Source organism: Coregonus lavaretus (genome assembly GCF_964263955.1).
Source record: "Coregonus lavaretus genome assembly, chromosome: 16".
NCBI lineage: Eukaryota > Metazoa > Chordata > Actinopteri > Salmoniformes > Salmonidae > Coregonus > Coregonus lavaretus.
The window spans coordinates 22856733-22874001 of NC_140003.1; the positions used below are offsets into that span (position 1 = coordinate 22856733).

At 41.4% G+C, this 17269-nt stretch overlaps 2 protein-coding genes across 2 annotated transcripts; both read left to right on the forward strand.

Moving 5' to 3' along the window:
* Window positions 1–3789: 3789 nt before the first annotated feature.
* On the forward strand, window positions 3790–9691 carry LOC311143439 (gamma-crystallin B-like; the record flags this gene model as incomplete). Its single annotated transcript, XM_084179256.1, has 3 exons — window positions 3790–3798; window positions 4108–4350; window positions 9410–9691. The coding sequence occupies 3 exons, from the start codon at window positions 3790–3792 to the stop codon at window positions 9689–9691; spliced, it is 534 nt and encodes a 177-aa protein (XP_084035382.1).
* Window positions 9692–11840: 2149 nt separating this feature from the next.
* Window positions 11841–13710, forward strand: LOC311144116 (gamma-crystallin M2-like; the record flags this gene model as incomplete). Its single annotated transcript, XM_084180089.1, has 3 exons — window positions 11841–11858; window positions 12253–12495; window positions 13447–13710. 3 exons carry the CDS (start codon window positions 11841–11843, stop codon window positions 13708–13710), a joined length of 525 nt encoding a protein of 174 aa, XP_084036215.1.
* Window positions 13711–17269: the final 3559 nt, after the last annotated feature.

Below are 17269 nucleotides of genomic sequence, written 5' to 3' on the forward strand. Positions count from 1 at the left end.
TCTCCACCATGGCCAAGACCAAAGAGCTCTCCAAGGATGTCAGGGACAAGATTGTAGACCTACACAAGGCTGGAATGGGCTACAAGACCATCGCCAAGCAGCTTGGTGAGAAGGTGACAACAGTTGGTGTGATTATTTGCAAATGGAAGAAACAAAATAACTGTCAATCTCCCTCGGCCTGGGGCTCCATGCAAGATATCACCTCGTGGAGTTGCATTGATCATGAAAACGGTGAGAAATCAACCCAGAACTACACAGGAGGATCTTGTCAATGATCTCAAGGCAGCTGGGACCATAGTCACCAAGAAAACAATTGGTAAAACACTACGCCGTGAAGGACTGAAATCATGCAGCGCCCGCAAGGTCCCCCTGCTCAAGAAAGCACATATACATGCCCGTCTGAAGTTTGCCAATGAACATCTGAATGATTCAGAGGAGAACTGGGTGAAAGTGTTGTGGTGAGATGAGACCAAAATCTAGCTCTTTGGCATCAACTCAACTCGCCGTGTTTGGAGGAGGAATGCTGCCTATGACCCCAAGAACACCATCCCCACCATCAAACATGGAGGTGGAAACATGATGCTTTGGGGGTGTTTTTCTGCTAAGGGGACAGGACAACTTCACCGCATCAAAAGGGACGATGGACGGGGCCATGTACCGTAAAATCTTGGGTGAGAACCTCCTTCCCTCAGCCAGGGCATTGAAAATGGGTTGTGGATGGGTATTCCAGCATGACAATGATCCAAAACACACGTCCAAGGCAACAAAGGAGTGGCTCAAGAAGAGGCACATTAAGGTCCTGGAGTGGCCTAGCCAGTCTCCAGACCTTAATCCCATAGAAAATCTGTAGAGGTAGCTGAAGGTTCGAGTTGCCAAACGTCAGGCTCGAAACCTTAATGACTTGGAGAAGATCTGCAAAGAGGAGTGGGACAAAATCCCTCCTGAGATGTGTACAAACCTGGTGGCCAACTACAAGACACGTCTGACCTCTGTGATTTGCCACCAAGTACTAAGTCATGTTTTGCAGAGGGGTCGAATACTTATTTCCCTCATTAAAATGCAAATCAATTTATAACATTTTTGTCATGCGTTTCTGGATTTTTTGTTTGTTATTCTGTCTCTCACTGTTCAAATAAACCTACCATTAAAATTATAGACTGATCATGTCTTTGTCAGTACAAAATCAGCAGGGGATCAAATAGTTTTTTCCCCTCACTATCTTTATCCCATTTCAAGCTGTCTGCAGTACTTTTCCATTAGCTGAATCCGTGATTGTGCTGCGTTAGAGGACTGACAGGTTGACCCAGAGCTGGCTGATATGTATGTACCTTGTTTGATGTTCTTTGTGGGATTCTGTCCAACGACCTGCGCCTGCCAGTGGGCTTTTATACTTTATACGCACCGTAATGGGGTTTTGTTATTCACATTTTCTGGAACCTGATGAATAAGCAGGTCTGCAATCACTGTTCATTTCTTTGCGCTATCACGACTCTTGAAAAAAGTTAATATTCTGTTAACTAATACTCAAATATTGTTGTTGATTCATCCTATACTCGTATTTGTGGCAAAAACATAAAAAAATAAAATAATAAACACCTGAAACTTGTATCTCAAACAGACCATTTAAAAAATGCTTGCTATTTCCTCATATTTGTATGATATCATACTCTGAGGAGGATGAGCTGGCCAATTAGCGGTCTACTTGCATGAATATTTTTTATGACAGGTATACGTCCACACCATTCTGTTGTTGGGGAATGCCCACACCATTTCAAGACAGAAAAGCTGCTTATTAACATACTTAATAAATAAAAACAATTGGAAGGAAAACTATAGGTCATATTTCATAGAAATCTGGAAACACTGGACAGTTACTACCCTTTTTGAATGCCGTACAAAAGCACAAAATGATGGTATTTATGAAATATGATAATAAAATCGGCTCATTTCGGGAATGCGAGTTTAAAACATTGATCCGTCAATATCACATTGAATTTATTGCTCTCCTTCTCGAGAGAGACTTGTCTATAAAATACAAACGTCAGTCCCATTTCCCACAATAAGTGAGCCTAATATGTGGGAACTGACATTATGCAAATCATTGTTTTACGCCATTGTCTATGTTTGTGTTGTTTGTTTACAAAGACTCACATGACAAGTATAGTTTCAAAACGTTCAAAGCTATCATTTCAATCTCATGGACAGTCAAACCTTGCATACATAGCTCTGTTGATACATTTCCCCCATACAAAGCCAAGTGGTGGGATTGCCGTTGGGCTGAAACAAACAAACAAACTCAGGATTGTGGCTTCAATCAAGGGCATGCTTCAAAGCACCAACAGCGGTTCAAGAGATTAAGGGGCTCAGCCTTTACAAAAATGTTTTTATAAGTTAATGTATTGAAGAACGTAGGCTTTAGCTCAGCAAGCTTATACACTCCTGTGGTGCTCAGGAGATCCAGGTTCGAACCTGGATGGGCCTCGTTGTGAAGGAGGTCAAAGGGGGTTGAAGTGGAGCGGAGGTGGTTCAATAAAGGTCACTCATAAATTTTTGCCTGAGACCTAAAGATTTCACTTAGCTCGCTGAAGTAAAACTGGCTTGTAGGGGACCCACATAGCAGAATCACAAGTATTAAATCAACACAGTGTTAAATGTAATACTCAAAAGTGTATATATAGTGCCATACCACAGACTTAATTTTACTGTTTCTGTCACTGGCCAACAATATTTGTTGAAATCACTTTACACTGGTGTTAAGTGTTAAAAATATATTTAATCATGGGAAGGAGGTAATGTAACCATTCAAATTCATAGACAGAGATGGATGCAAGACACAGTCCATGAGATTAGCATGAAGGTTAAACATTTTGAGGCTATACATTGTTTGTTAACAAATACTAAAATTACAACAAAAACAAACAATGGAGTAATACAGCCTTAGATTGAGGGTTAATATCTATAATATGTGGTTTCAGATTGGTTTGCTATTGAACTGAGTCACAAAGACCATATAGTCATCCAGGAACTCTACTCTGACTGCAGAGCCCACAGAGGAGTTCCATACACACTTTGTCATTCTTGAAATATATCAATACTTGTTCACGATCTGAATGAGACAAATTGAAGGATTGAAAAAACTAAGTCATAGTGGTCACTCTTGCAACCTGAGAAAACATCCTTGTTCAGAGTTTACGTTGTGTCAATAATTTAAGACAGTTTTCTTTACAATGCACTACCATGCTCTTTCCTCTGTCTCTACAGTAAATTAAGAGCACATCAAAAGCCACAAGAGGATCCCATCAACGACTATTAAATTATGCCTCGATAACGATTATTGGGATGAAAGTTCAGTCATTATAGCTTCTACAACTTCAGACTTGCACGATGAGACGACACAGTTGCAAAACGAGACAGTTCCTGAACATGACGCTCAAGACAAAACAAAATCACAAAAAAACGTATTTTAGATCGAACAATACTAGATGCCAATAGAAACCAGTAAAGATTCCATGATAGCAGACTGCTTGAAAGCAATCCATATAATGCATTTAGGGGATAGGCTGGGAGAGTTGGCCTTTATAACTTTCACATCACAGTTCTGGCAATTCTTTGATTCGGAGCCATTGCATTGGTACAAAGGGAAATTTAACTTGAATAAACCATTTTGCTGATATGCAAATCAAGCTAATTTACTTAACAAAGGCTTTCCCTTGTCGGCACATTCTGCATTTCGATATAAACCTCAGCAGTGCTGCTGGTGAGTGGGAGGTGAGCAATAACAATAACAAAATGGGGAAGGTAAGGAGGAGTCTTTAGATTACGTAGATAATATCATAGAATACATTTAAAACTTGTTTGAGAAACTTTGCTCGACAGAAAAAGTGCTTATACTTTTAGTTATATATTTATCTGCCTTGATTTGACTACTGAAATCAGAAGTAAAATTGGACTTTGATTCGATTTTTTGTCACTTCTGTAACTTCAAGCAGCATTGTATGTATTGCAGCTTGGCAGCGGAGCAATCATTACAGCCACATATTGGAAGAAGTACTGTATAAAAAGTATGGCTTGTATCTTACCAGGCTTTTCTGTCTCTCCCTCTTCCAGATTGTATTCTTTGAGGATAAGAATTTCCAAGGTCGTAGTTATGAATGCAGCAGTGACTGCCCAGACCTGCACTCCTACTTCAGCCGCTGTAACTCCATCAGGGTGGAGAGCGGCTGCTGGGTTCTGTACGAGCGCCCCAACTACGCAGGCTACCAGTACATCCTGACCCCTGGGGAGTACCCTGACCACCAGCAGTGGATGGGCTTCAACGACAGCATCAGATCCTGTCGCTCTATCAAAAACGTAAGCCTACCTACCAATAGTACCAACTGTAAGCCTAGTTTGAAGATGCTACTGACGAATCTGACGTTTATTTGTGTCAGTAGATAGATACTGACAACTTGAGGCACAAAGTTCATAATCAGTGCTCAGGAAACAGTTTATTGATTTGCAATACTTCTAGCTTTTTTCTTATTTTTGACAGATCTTTTCTCGATCTTAAATGTATAGATTTTACATCAGACAGACATCACTAACTTCTTATTTATTTTATGCTTGTATATTTTGGTTTTGGCAATTAGAATGATAAAATGGTGTCTGACCAGATTTGGATGCAGGGCAATGCCCAGCTTGAATGGAATGCCCCAGGGTGCACCAACCAGGCAATGATCAGTCAAAAGCCAACAGACAATAAGGAGAGATAAAAGGCTCATGTTTTGGCAGCAGTTTGCCTCACGTCCAGGCCCATCCACATCAGTTGTTGAAGGAAACCAGGACAACAGCCAATAAAACAATTTAAAGAGGCATCCCAAATATCATACAGATGAATGGCAATTCAAATAATTAACATGATTACTTTGATATGATTAATTAAGGATACTGGCATTTATGTATTTATTTTGCAGGTCTATGGAAATTCCTATAAGATCAGATGCTATGACAGGCCAGATTTCGCTGGCCATATGGCAGAGTGGAGTGAGGACTGCCCATCGGTCCACGAAGCGTTCAAGTTCCGGGAGTTCCACTCTGCTGTGGTGATGGACGGTGCCTGGGCCTTCTACGAACTGCCGAACTACAGGGGGCGCCAGTACTTCCTGGAGCGCAAAGAGTACCGTAACTTCACGGACTGGGGCGCCACCTCCCCTGTCGTGGGCTCCTTCCGCAGGATCACAGAGTTCTAGAACCTTACAGCCTCTAGAGTTCTAGAGCCCTACGACGACCCCTTTCCCAGAAACCTCTCTGCAGTGCCTTATGACACCCACCTCTGTGTGAGTGTTGCAGTCTAACAAATAAAACCCTGTCTGATCCGCACACACCCCGTTGTCTTCATCAATTTGACATGGGAATCACCGGGCATACGTGTTTTCAAGTACTGTATGTCAACACCAGTAGATCTACTCACACTTTGCCAGCATGTCAACAACTGTAAGATAGAGTAGAACAGAATAAAATACAATCCTTTATTGCCTTCCAAGGAACAAAGTCTTTACACAATCCTATACAAGTTACCCATACAAATGAACACAAACAGTTTGTAACATAGTACAGTGTCACACAATAAAAAGCCAGTTAAACATGTACAGTATAAGGGGCAGTGTTATGTTCCCTAAAGCCAACCCTAGATGTCATCGCTCAACAGAATAGGGAACTAACAAAGGAGTCACTTTGACAACAAAACCAAAACAGAAAGGGTTTCAAACAGGTACTGAAAGAAAACCCAAAAGATAGACCAAACTAAACAGGGGCGAACACAAGATTAAGGCTTTGTTTGGTTACCTGAAGTGGCAGCGCTAATGTGAGGCGTAACTCTCCCAACATCTCCTTTTCCAGCAGATGCACTGGTCCAGCAGGTCTTAAATACCAGCTGGGCCAGCACTGGTGAAACAGATCCTCACTAACGAGATCAATCTCTGGTCCAGCACAGGTGAAACCCATCCTAACGAGGTGACTCCAATCATTGCGCCTATCAGCTCTGAATTAAAAGTTGGATGATAAGAGCCTTACATGTTTAAATTCAAGAGGCATTACAATGAATCAGATTGTATGCAATTTTGCATTACTTTACCACTCAAAGACTGAAAAATAAAATGCTAGCATAACATGACATCTCAGCACACAACACAACTCAGCAAGAGTTGGATTAAAAAAGAAAGTCTCTGAACAAATGGAAGTCTCTGAACAATGAGCACACTCCCCATCTAATATTTAAGTCTAGAAACAAGGGATATGCAATACAACTGTGACAGTTTACATATTACATGTGATGTACTACAACAACTTTATCCAGGATCATATTCCAATGTTCTGAGTGTGAAACATGTTCACTTTGAAGTTACTCCTGGATCGTCATTTAGCTGTGTTGATCCTGGATCGTCATTTAGTTATGTTGATACTGTGTTCAATCCCCTGAGTCGATACATGTTAGAATCACCTTTGGCAGAGATTTCGGCTGTCTTTCTGGGTAAGTCTCTAAGAGCTTTGCACACCCGAATTGTACAATATTTGCACATTATTCTTTTTAAATTCTTCAAGCTCTGTCAAGTTGGTTGTTGATCATTCCTAGACAGACATTTTCAAGTCTTGCCATAGATTTTCAAGCTGATTTAAGTCAAAACTGTAACTAGACCATTAGGAGCTTTCAATGTCGTCTTGGTAAGCAACTCGAGTGTCTGTTTGGCCTTGTGTTTTAAGTTATTGTCCTGCTGTCTCCCAGTGTCTGTTAGAAAGCAGACTGAACCAGGTTTTCGTCCAGGATGTTGCCTGTGCTTAGCTCTATTCCGTTTCTTTTTATCCTAAAAAAAACTCCATAGTCCTTGCCGATGACAAGCACACCCATAACATGATGCAGCCACCAGCATGCTTGAAAATATGAAGAATGGTCCTCAGTGACGTGTTGTGTTGGATTTGTCCCAAACATAACGCTTTGTATTCAGGAGATAAAGTTAATGTGTTTGCCACATTGTTTTTGCAGTTTTACTTTAGTGCCTTATTGCAAACAGGATGCATGTTTTGGAATATTTGTATTCTGTACAGGCTTCCTTCTTTTCACTCTGTCATTTAGGTTAGTATGATGGAGTAACTACAATGTTGTTGATCCATCCTCAGTTTTCTCCTATCACAGCCATTAAACTCTGTAACTGTTTTAAAGTCACCGTTGGCCTCATGGTGAAATCCCTGAGCGGTTTCCTTCCTCTCCGGCAACTGAGTTAAGAAGGACGCCTCTATCTTTGTAGTGCCTGGGTGTTGATACACCATCCAAAGTGTAATTAATAACTTTATCATGCTCAAAGGTATATTCAATGTCAGTTTTTTTTTTACCCTCCTACCAATAGGTGACCTTCTTTGCGAGGCATTGGAAAACCTCCCTGGTCTTGGTGGTTGAATCTGTGTTTGAAATTCACTGTTCGACTGAGGGACCTTACAGATAATTGTATGTGTGGGGTACAGAGATGAGGCAGTCATTAAAAATAATGTTAAACACTATTATTGCACACAGAGTAAGTCCATGCAAGTTATTATGTGACTTGTTAAGCAAATTTTTACTCCTGAGCTTATTTAGGCTTGCCATAACAAATGGGTTGAATACTTATTGACTCAAGACATTTCAGCTTTTCATTTGTAATTCATTTGTAAAAAATAAAATGACATTATGGGGTATTGTGTGTAGGCCAGTGACACACAATCTCAATTTAATCAATTTTAAATTCAGGCTGTAACACAACAATGTGTCCTAATTATTTGAGATAGCTACAATCAGAACTATAAAGCTATGTTGCCTTACAAAAGTTGTTTGAAATCTGTCTTGGAGTTGTGCTAGTGGGCTCTGCTGCAAGTTAAATATTTTAAGCAGAGATGATTTGGTTTGAAACTGAGCTATATGGATGAAGAAATGCAAAGGGAGACTACAGCAATCAACACCAACTTTGACCTCTGCACAAAATAATTGATGGTTTCATCAACAACGGCATGGACGCTAACAATTGACATTGAAAGTGGTATACTGAATATACAGGACTGCAATTGCATGAACTGTATGAACTGCATATAGATTCATATTTGGCCTTGTTATGACTTCACCTTTAAGACATGTGCTTCTGGGTTCTGTACAAGTGGCCTAGCAACTACTTTCTCCCTTCCTCTATAAGGAAAGGTTGCTCATATCATAATGAATACATAGACAAGAGGGCATTTGTATGCCCATAAAGACAGAATAATGTATTTAATTTATTACACAATTATTACAATGTATCAGTGCTGGACTTTAAAAATGATTTTAACAACATCTTAGAATGACACAATACGTTTATTTTTTATTTTTTACTTTTTATATTTTAAGAGTCATTTCGATGTGAAGATAATAAGGGATTGTGTAAAATAAGGGATATTGAAACAGTAGTAGAGTTGCAACATTTAGTTGTTTGTCCATTCGATACGGACAGCCTGTTAAGAGCATGTTAAGTCTTGGCCTAAATGTATCATGACATGGATTTTCATGGGTTAAAACATACAGTGAGAGTCATTCGATTTCCCATCAGATTTCTGTGATTAAGGTTTGTCTCAAGCTGCCCTTGACGGCCCTGGATTGGTTTGGATCCCACATCAACTGACTGAAATTTGGCACTTTCCACCTGCTATTGTGTGTGGATCGGTGATTCAGTGCTTTAGAACAATGCGTTGAGCCTAGATAAATATTTGAATAGCTGATTGAAATATCTGATTCACTTTGTGCTAACCATGTGCTTGGTGTTATTGTCTCTGCCATCTATAAAGAGTATACTTGCAGGCCCTGAGCTGTAGTGTCGTTCACTGTGCCTGGTATTCTGAACTCTGAAGAGATGGAGAAAGTGAGTTGTGTTCCGGTGAAGATTCCTGTAATTTCTGTAATTCTGGAACTATATGGAATTCAAAATTGTGACACACTGTCTCTTCTCTTCCAACAGATTGTGTTTTATGAGGATAGGAACTTCAAGGGGCGGTCCTACGACTGCAAAGGAGACTCCACTAACCTGCATGGCTTTTTCGCTCGTTGCAACTCTTGCCGGGTGGAGGGCGGCTGGTGGGTCCTCTATGAGCGCCCCAACTACATGGGTTACCAGTACATCGTAGGCCCCGGGGAGTACGCAGTCTACCAGCAATGGATGGGCTTCAACGACTGCATAAGATCCTGTCGGGTCATCAGAAACGTAAGTCATGTAAACTAGGAGACCAAAAAAAAAGGAACATGAAATACTGTATTAACAGAGAAACATGATGATGGCCCTATTTAGGTTACTATCAGCAATTAGTTAGGCCCACACCTTTCAGAACTTCATAAATAGCCAATAATGACACAATCTTCGATGTTTGATCTACTTTTTCCCAGGCCACTGGCCCCTACAAGCTGAGGCTGTTCGAGAGACCCAACTTCGATGGTCAGTCCCTGGAGGTGACTGAGAACCTGCCCTCTGTCCAGGAGAATTTCCACAGCCGCGAGATCCACTCCTGCAAGGTCCAGGAGGGTTCCTGGGTCTTCTTCGAGCACCCCAACTTCCGTGGCCGCCAGTACCTGCTGGAGAGGGGGGAGTACCGCCGCTACACCGAGTGGGGAGCTCTGCATGCCAACGTGGGCTCCATCCGTCGCATCATAGCCACTGGAGAGAGATGACTGTAGTCACATGGTGTGATTCAAATAAACTTGTCTGATGATAAACGTGAGTTTGTTTCTGAGTATGATAGAGGTCACATGGAAGTATGGAAGAGCATGGAACTTTTATATCAAAAGGCATATATTATAAACACAGTGATCAATATCTTAGTAAATATAAATATATTTGTACAATAACAATTACTGTATACCATGAAAGGTGTATTCAAGGAATCCAAGAAGTAAAAACACAGAATGTTGCCCCGAGAATAAAGCCACAGTGTGTAAGATTTCCAGTCATTTCAATGAATTAAATATAATCCTTCATTTGGAAGAATAGGTAACACTTTACTGTAGGCACTTTATGACACATTCATAAAGCCTTTATAACTACTACAAAATAAATGATCAAATCTGTCATAGGCCGTTATTAACAATATGAACAATGGCATAAAATGTTATGAAGCTATTTATAATGGGCGCTATATATGACTAGCAAATCTGTTGTCACATGCTCATTTCAACTGTAACAAGTGACTCAAGTATATCTGCACAATACTTATTTTTACTTAGCCTAGTTGACTTGGATCTCTTGACCACATATATAGGCACAGCATGTAAACATCTTCCCTGCTTCCACTAAAGAAAGTCAACAGTTCATGCAAACAATGAGGTAGGCTAATAAAATAATTCTTACATAAACACAAAATAAGAGTCTTCTATCTGCCTAAAATATTGTCCTTGCCTTTGTGGGTTGTAGATTTTAGTTCTATAAAATAAGTGGGTAGCTTCTGACAAGAAATTCATGCTAAATTCATGGAATGGCATAACTGACCGCTTTGACAACCAAGGGCTCTCTTTGTAAAAAGACACCAGTTGTGTTGCCTTTGGGATCCACAACATCCATTTAGATATCCAAGTACTTTGCTTGAGAGAGTTTTAAATCCTGATAGAAATATGCAATATGCATGGGTAGAAATTATTATTAAGTCCAAGCAAATATGAAGACATTGGCAGATATATAAAACAACATACCACAAAGTGCTGCATTAACCTTTACAACACACACTTTTACTAGAAAACATTATTTAAATGATAAATAATGGCCTCCTGTAGCTCAGTTGGTAGAGCATGGTGCTTGCAACGGCAGGGTTGTGGGTTCGATTGCCACGGGGGCCAGTATGAAAAATGTATGCACTCACTAACTGTAAGTCGCTCTGGATAAGAGAGTCTGCTAAATGACTAAAATGTAAATCGTGACCCCACTGTCTCAGGGGGAGTGGGATATGTAAAAAACACATTTCTATTTCACACCACACACTTGTACAGGTTACACACTTGTGTGAAACAGGACAAATATAAGCACCCCCTATTTGCATTGTGTGATTGTCTTTTAGATGTTTGCCCAATACGGAGCTTATACATGGTCAGAGCCATGATCCTTTTTCTCAGGTGTAAAGGCATTTAGTGTTACTGACTTCAAGAAGAGTGATCAGAAATTACAATCCATCAACTGTATCTGAGTTAAGAGAACCCCAATGTTAGCCAACTCTGACTCGTTCTAATTGTGGTAGATGGAGGCTGGGGCATTGGTGTTGGAATCTTGAGGTGTATTGAACTGTAAGGAATTCATAAATACTGATCAGAAACCATAATCCATTTACTCTTTCTGGGTAACTCGATGTTGGCCGACTCTTTCTACAGTAAATGTGGTGGTGTACTGTGTACAGTAGCCTAGATGGAGGGTGGGGCATGATGGGTGTTGGAAATGCACCTGTCAGTTCCATTGCAGATGTTAAAGCTTACAGAACAGAGCCGTGTGGCCAGAAGCCAACTTCATGGAGGCCATCGCACAACCAGCTGCCCGGAGAACAATTTAATTACATCAATAAATCATTTTCTGGAATCAGGCATTGTAAGATCAAAAGGTCAACCTGTATACAATCACTGGGTAAACATTATATAAAGCGGGCACACTTTTAAAACAATTGCTGCATCAGCTATTGTGCCGATATAAATGCTGAGGCTATTCAAATGACAATGATTCCCCTGGCAGTGCATTTCAATGTCCCACATATATAAATCTGGCCCATGGCAGTGGCGATACCGCTGTATGTGAAAGGAGGTATAAACATTGAGTTATCAAAAAAGTTGTTGATAAGCCCCAATCATGGACCGCATCGGAAAGGTAGGTCGTTTAATAGTCATTTTTCTTTTTGCCCTGTCTCTATATTCGTACCTAATTGGGTTGCAAAAGTCCAGAAACCTTCCAAAAGTTACCTGTTTTTTAAGAAATCCTGGTTGGAGGATCTCCGGAATCAGTAGTGAATGAGCAGAGAGGGAATTCTCCAACTTGTAATCCTCCATCCAGGATTTCTGAATATCCTGAACTTTGTGAAAGTTTCAGGAAATTTGCAACCACGTAATTTACCTTGCATACTCTCACCCACTAGCCTGGTCAAGCAAAGTGACCACTGCGCTCATGTTAAGTTTCACTTTAAGTTAAAGACAATGTGCGCTATTGCAAGATCAGTCTGGTTTCACAAGCCTTCTCACCCACCTCCCCTATTCTTAATCCACAGATCGTCTTCTATGAGGACAAAAACTTCCAGGGTCGCCACTTTGAATGTTGTAGCGATTGCCCTGAGCTGAGTTCACACTTTAGCCGCTGCAACTCCATCCGTGTGGAGAATGGGAACTGGGTGTTGTACGAGAGGCCCAACTACCTGGGCTCTCAGTACATTTTGACCAGGGGGGAGTACCCCGACTACCAGCGCTGGATGGGCTACAATGACAGCATCAGGTCCTGCCGCGTCATCCGCAACGTGAGTCCTACCCAGGAGGCCAAGGATTTGGCTTGAAGATTGGGGGCCATGCCAGGCAGTATTGGTTTGGGTTATTGCTAATAGAGAAGAGAATACAATATATATTCTCTCTCTCTCTCTCTCTCTCTCTCTCTCTCTCTCTCTCTCTCTCTCTCTCTCTCTCTCTCTCTCTCTCTCTCTCTCTCTCTCTCTCTCTCTCTCTCTCTCTCTCTCTCTCTCTCTCTCTCTCTCTCTCTCTCTCTCTCACACTCACTCACTCACTCACTCACACTCACACACTCTCTCACTCAAACACTCTCTCACTCACTCACACACACACACACACACACAAACAAACCTGCGTGTTAAAACATATGTCCTGTGCAGCCTAAAGGCAGGCTTATGAGGAGACAGAAATAGTAGATAAGAAAGATATTACAGCTAAGCTGTCACAACTCAAAACCTAGAAAACCCACAAAGTTGCTGTCAGTTAGAGCAGTGGAGGATGCTTCTTGGAGAAGGATAGTCAAATGTCTTCCCACATATATTTTTCTGTGGGACCAAATCTTGCATATCTCCACCCAGCATTTTCCCCAATAGCTTTCCCAATAGCTCTTCCCACTATCTCATCAATCATACTGTACAACCATATGACGTGAATATGCTGTAATGCATCCAATCAAAACCAGTTACCAGGTATTCGAAATAAGCAAAGAAAACATAACAAAACATACTAATATGCAGGTATATCTTTTTGATTCACGCTGTAGTTGAGTATTAGACTAGTTGATTACATGAATCCTAATGTGCAATTTCACAGCACAGATCTGGAATCAGATATGCAATGCCTTAAAACAGTTAAAAAAGTTATGAGCATGGGTATAGAAATATGAAACGACACAGTATATGTGTACTGTGTACGTGCATATCCTAAATACAAATCCTATTGGGTATTCCACCCCTACCCCCCAGACCTCTGGCATGTTCAGGATCCGCCTCTACGAGCATCCTGACTTTGCAGGTCAGATGATGGAGTTCAGCGAAGACAACCCTAACCTCCCAGAGCACTGGCGTCACCCCGAGGTGCACTCCTGCAAAGTGATGGATGGCGCCTGGGTGTTCTACGAGCACCCCAACTACCGCGGCCACCAGCACCTACTGGAGAGGGGCGAGTACCGCCACTTCACCGACTGGAGGTCCAACGTGGGGTCCATCCGCCGTGTTCAGAACATTTAGAGCTGCCTCACAACATGCCTGTTTATAATCATAACTGTTATTTGCACATTTATTAATAAAATGAAAACATTGTGCTCAAATGAGAGATGGCCCTTTCTGTTCTTTCACCTGACACCTGCATGTCCCCACCCCTCATGGGCTTCCGCACTGCTTTCACTACTACACCCAAGAATGGTCATTTAGAAAACAGCTCATTCTTTTACATGGAGATATCCTATCATCAGAGGAAAGGTAAGCTTGACTAGACAAATTAACTTAGCACCTGTGATATCACAAACTATCATCAAACTCTGGGGTTATATTTTACTGTAAACTGAGACTCCTCTATACTGGTGGTTTCTAAAACAAGGGGTATATTTTATTAATTGTAATTACTTTAATGGGCTAAAAAGTAGTCACTTCAATTAACTTCAGCCATGAAAAGTTTGGATGCCGCAACTATCAAGGCTTATAGCAGACTATCAATACTTATTGCAGGCCAACAATACTTTTTGCAGACCATCAAGACTTATTGCAGACTAGCAATAATTGTTACAGACTATCAAGACTTATTGCAGACTACAAAAACCGTATCATAGACTATCAAAACGTATTGTAGACTATAAAGACTTATTGCCAACAATCAGAATCAATCAGAATCACTTTACATTTTAATTTGACTTAGTGAATAGGTGTTGCCAGCAATAGACAATGTACAAACAGAATACAGACAAAGTCAACATAGTCAACATACAGGATATACAATATAAATACAATAAATATAAAACATAAAACTCTGGAGTAAAGTTGATTTACAGTGAGGATATACAGTACAATTTACAGAGGGAATATATCTATATATGCAGAGGAAGGGATGCTCCCGTGACAAATACTGTATATATAGTGTAGTGCAGAGGTGTACATAGTGCAAATGCACTAAAGTATAATCAAGACTTATTTAAGACTATCAAGACTATTGGAGACTATCAATACTATTGGAGACTATCAAGACATATGGGAGACTATCAAAACCATTGGAGACTATCTAGACCGATTGAAGACTATCAAGACTATTGGAGACAATAAAGACTATTGAAGACTACCGAGGCTATTGGATACTACAAGACTATTGGTGACTACAAAGACTATTGGAGACTATCAAGGCATACTGGAGACTATCAAGACCTATTGGAGACTATCAAGATCTATTGGAGACTATCAAGATATATTGCAAAATCACACTGTCAAAGTTTGGCAAAGCATTTCACTCTTCTTCGTTTCCTGACGCTCTATTCTCTCATTGAGCCAGCATCTACTGTACATTGCCTCCCAGCCTGGTTATAAAAGGGAAACTATCCCTCAATCATGCAATACCCCCCTCTACTGGAATTGCTTTAAAAAATGCTTTCATACCAGAATTTCAAGGGGGAAATAAATATTGAATAAATTACTAATTGAGAGCGCTTCCCTTGACTTCTGATCAATACAGTTGTTTTCTGTCAATAACATGAAACGCTATAACGCGTAATTTCTTTTCTCTAAATCTTGTAGATAGAGATTGAGTGTAATTAGGGAGACTGTGAAGTTTTGAAAAAAATGATGTGGTAAAGGTAGTAGGCCTATGTATTATCTCTGTTTGTAGGCACCAGGTGGGAGGGTTGGAGAGAGAGGGGTGTGTGTGATGCGTCAGGTCAGGGGGGTAGGCTTACGTGCGTCTGCGCCGTGCGTGGTGTGGTATGCCAGGAGTGCAGCACCGTTACCATGGAAGGTGGTCAGTAAGCAGCATGCAGTTAAACCTTCTAACAAAGAGATCAGACCACCGTGATGATGACTCATGGGATTTGCAAATAAGGGCCCAGCACATGCCAGTCCTGCTTTGTGCTGATGTGAGCAGGCACAGGGCTCTCTGAAACAACACAGGCCTTATCAACACAAAGGCCCCCCTGCCAGAACTTTCCTCCAGCTGGGTCACTGACCTCTACTGTACCCTTGTTTACCTATACTGGCATCTTTTAACATGTGCAGAGGTTCAGAAAGACAGACAGGCTATACAGTGCCCCCTGCTGTTTGGTCTGGTGTGTCACACCTGGGTCATTTGATCATAGCATAATGTCCTCCATCCAGATGGGGGAGCCAGCCATGCTTGCCCTGGTCAACAACTGGGAGGAAATACACTTGAATGACATTGCCAATACAGGGAATGTTTCAGTGTTTTGACTTTGGGCATGGATAAGAAGACCTTCCAGGAAGATGTACCAAGCCAAAGCCCTGCCACCAGGCCAACTCAGGTGTTAATTACCTGGTACCTGTGGAATCTGCCACTGCATCTCATGCCAATGGAGCATCTCTGTGTCCAATGGAGACATCTGACACAGAGACGTAGCAGGTTGCCACCATAAGATCACAGCTTGGGGAATTAGCCTACTCTACAGAGCCTTGCTGCTACTCATCTTCCGCTGGGGCGCAGGGAATGACAACTGACAAAGAAGGACAAACAACCAGGCAATATAGTACAGAGATGCACCATAGAGCATATACTGTAAAAGCCATTGAGAAATAAACAAACATGTCCCTCTCTGATATGAGGGCCACCCACCAAAACTCACAGACCAGGAAAGGAGGGGATTAATCAGAGAGGCAACAAAGAGACCAAAGATAACCCTGAAGGAGCTGCAAAGCTCCACAGCAGAGATTGGAGTATCTGTCCATAGGACCACTTTAAGCCGTACACTCCACAGAGCTGGGCTTTACGGAAGAGTGGCCAGAAAAAAAGCCATTGCTTAAAGAAAAAAACAAGCAAACACGTTTGGTGTTCGCCAAAAGGCATGTGAGAGACTCCCCAAACATATGGAAGAACGTACTCTGGTCAGATGAGACTAAAATTGAGCTTTTTGGCCATCAAGGAAAATGCTATGTCTGGCGCAAACCCAACACCACTCATCACCCCGAGAACACCATCCCCACAGTGAAGCATGGTGGTGGCAGCATCATGCTGTGGGGATGTTTTTCCATCGGCAGGGACTGGGAAACTGGTCAGAATTGAAGGAAAGATGGATGCCGCTAAATACAGGGAAATTCTTGAGGGAAACCTGTTTCAGTCTTCCAGAGATTTGAGACTGGGACGGAGGTTCACCTTCCAGCAGGACAATGACTCTAAGCATACTGCTAAAGCAACACTCGAGTGGTTTAAGGGGAAACATACATTTTAATGTCAAAGCCCAGACCTCAATCCAATTGAGAATCTGTGGTATGACTTAAAGATTGCTGTACACCAGCGGAATCCATCCAACTTGAAGGAGCTGGAGCAGTTTTGCCTTGAAGAATGGGCAAACATCCCAGTGGCTAGATGTGCCAAGCTTATAGAGACATACCCCAAGGGACTTGCAGCTGTAATTGCTGAAAAAGGTGGCTCTACAAAGTATTGACTTTGGGGGGGTGAATAGTTATGCACGCTCAAGTTCTGTTTCTTTTGTCTTATTTCTTGTTTGTTTCACAAAAAAAAATATTTTGCGTCTTCAAAGTGGTAGGCAAATGATACAACCCCCCCAAAAATCCATTTTAATTCCAGGTTGTAAGGCAA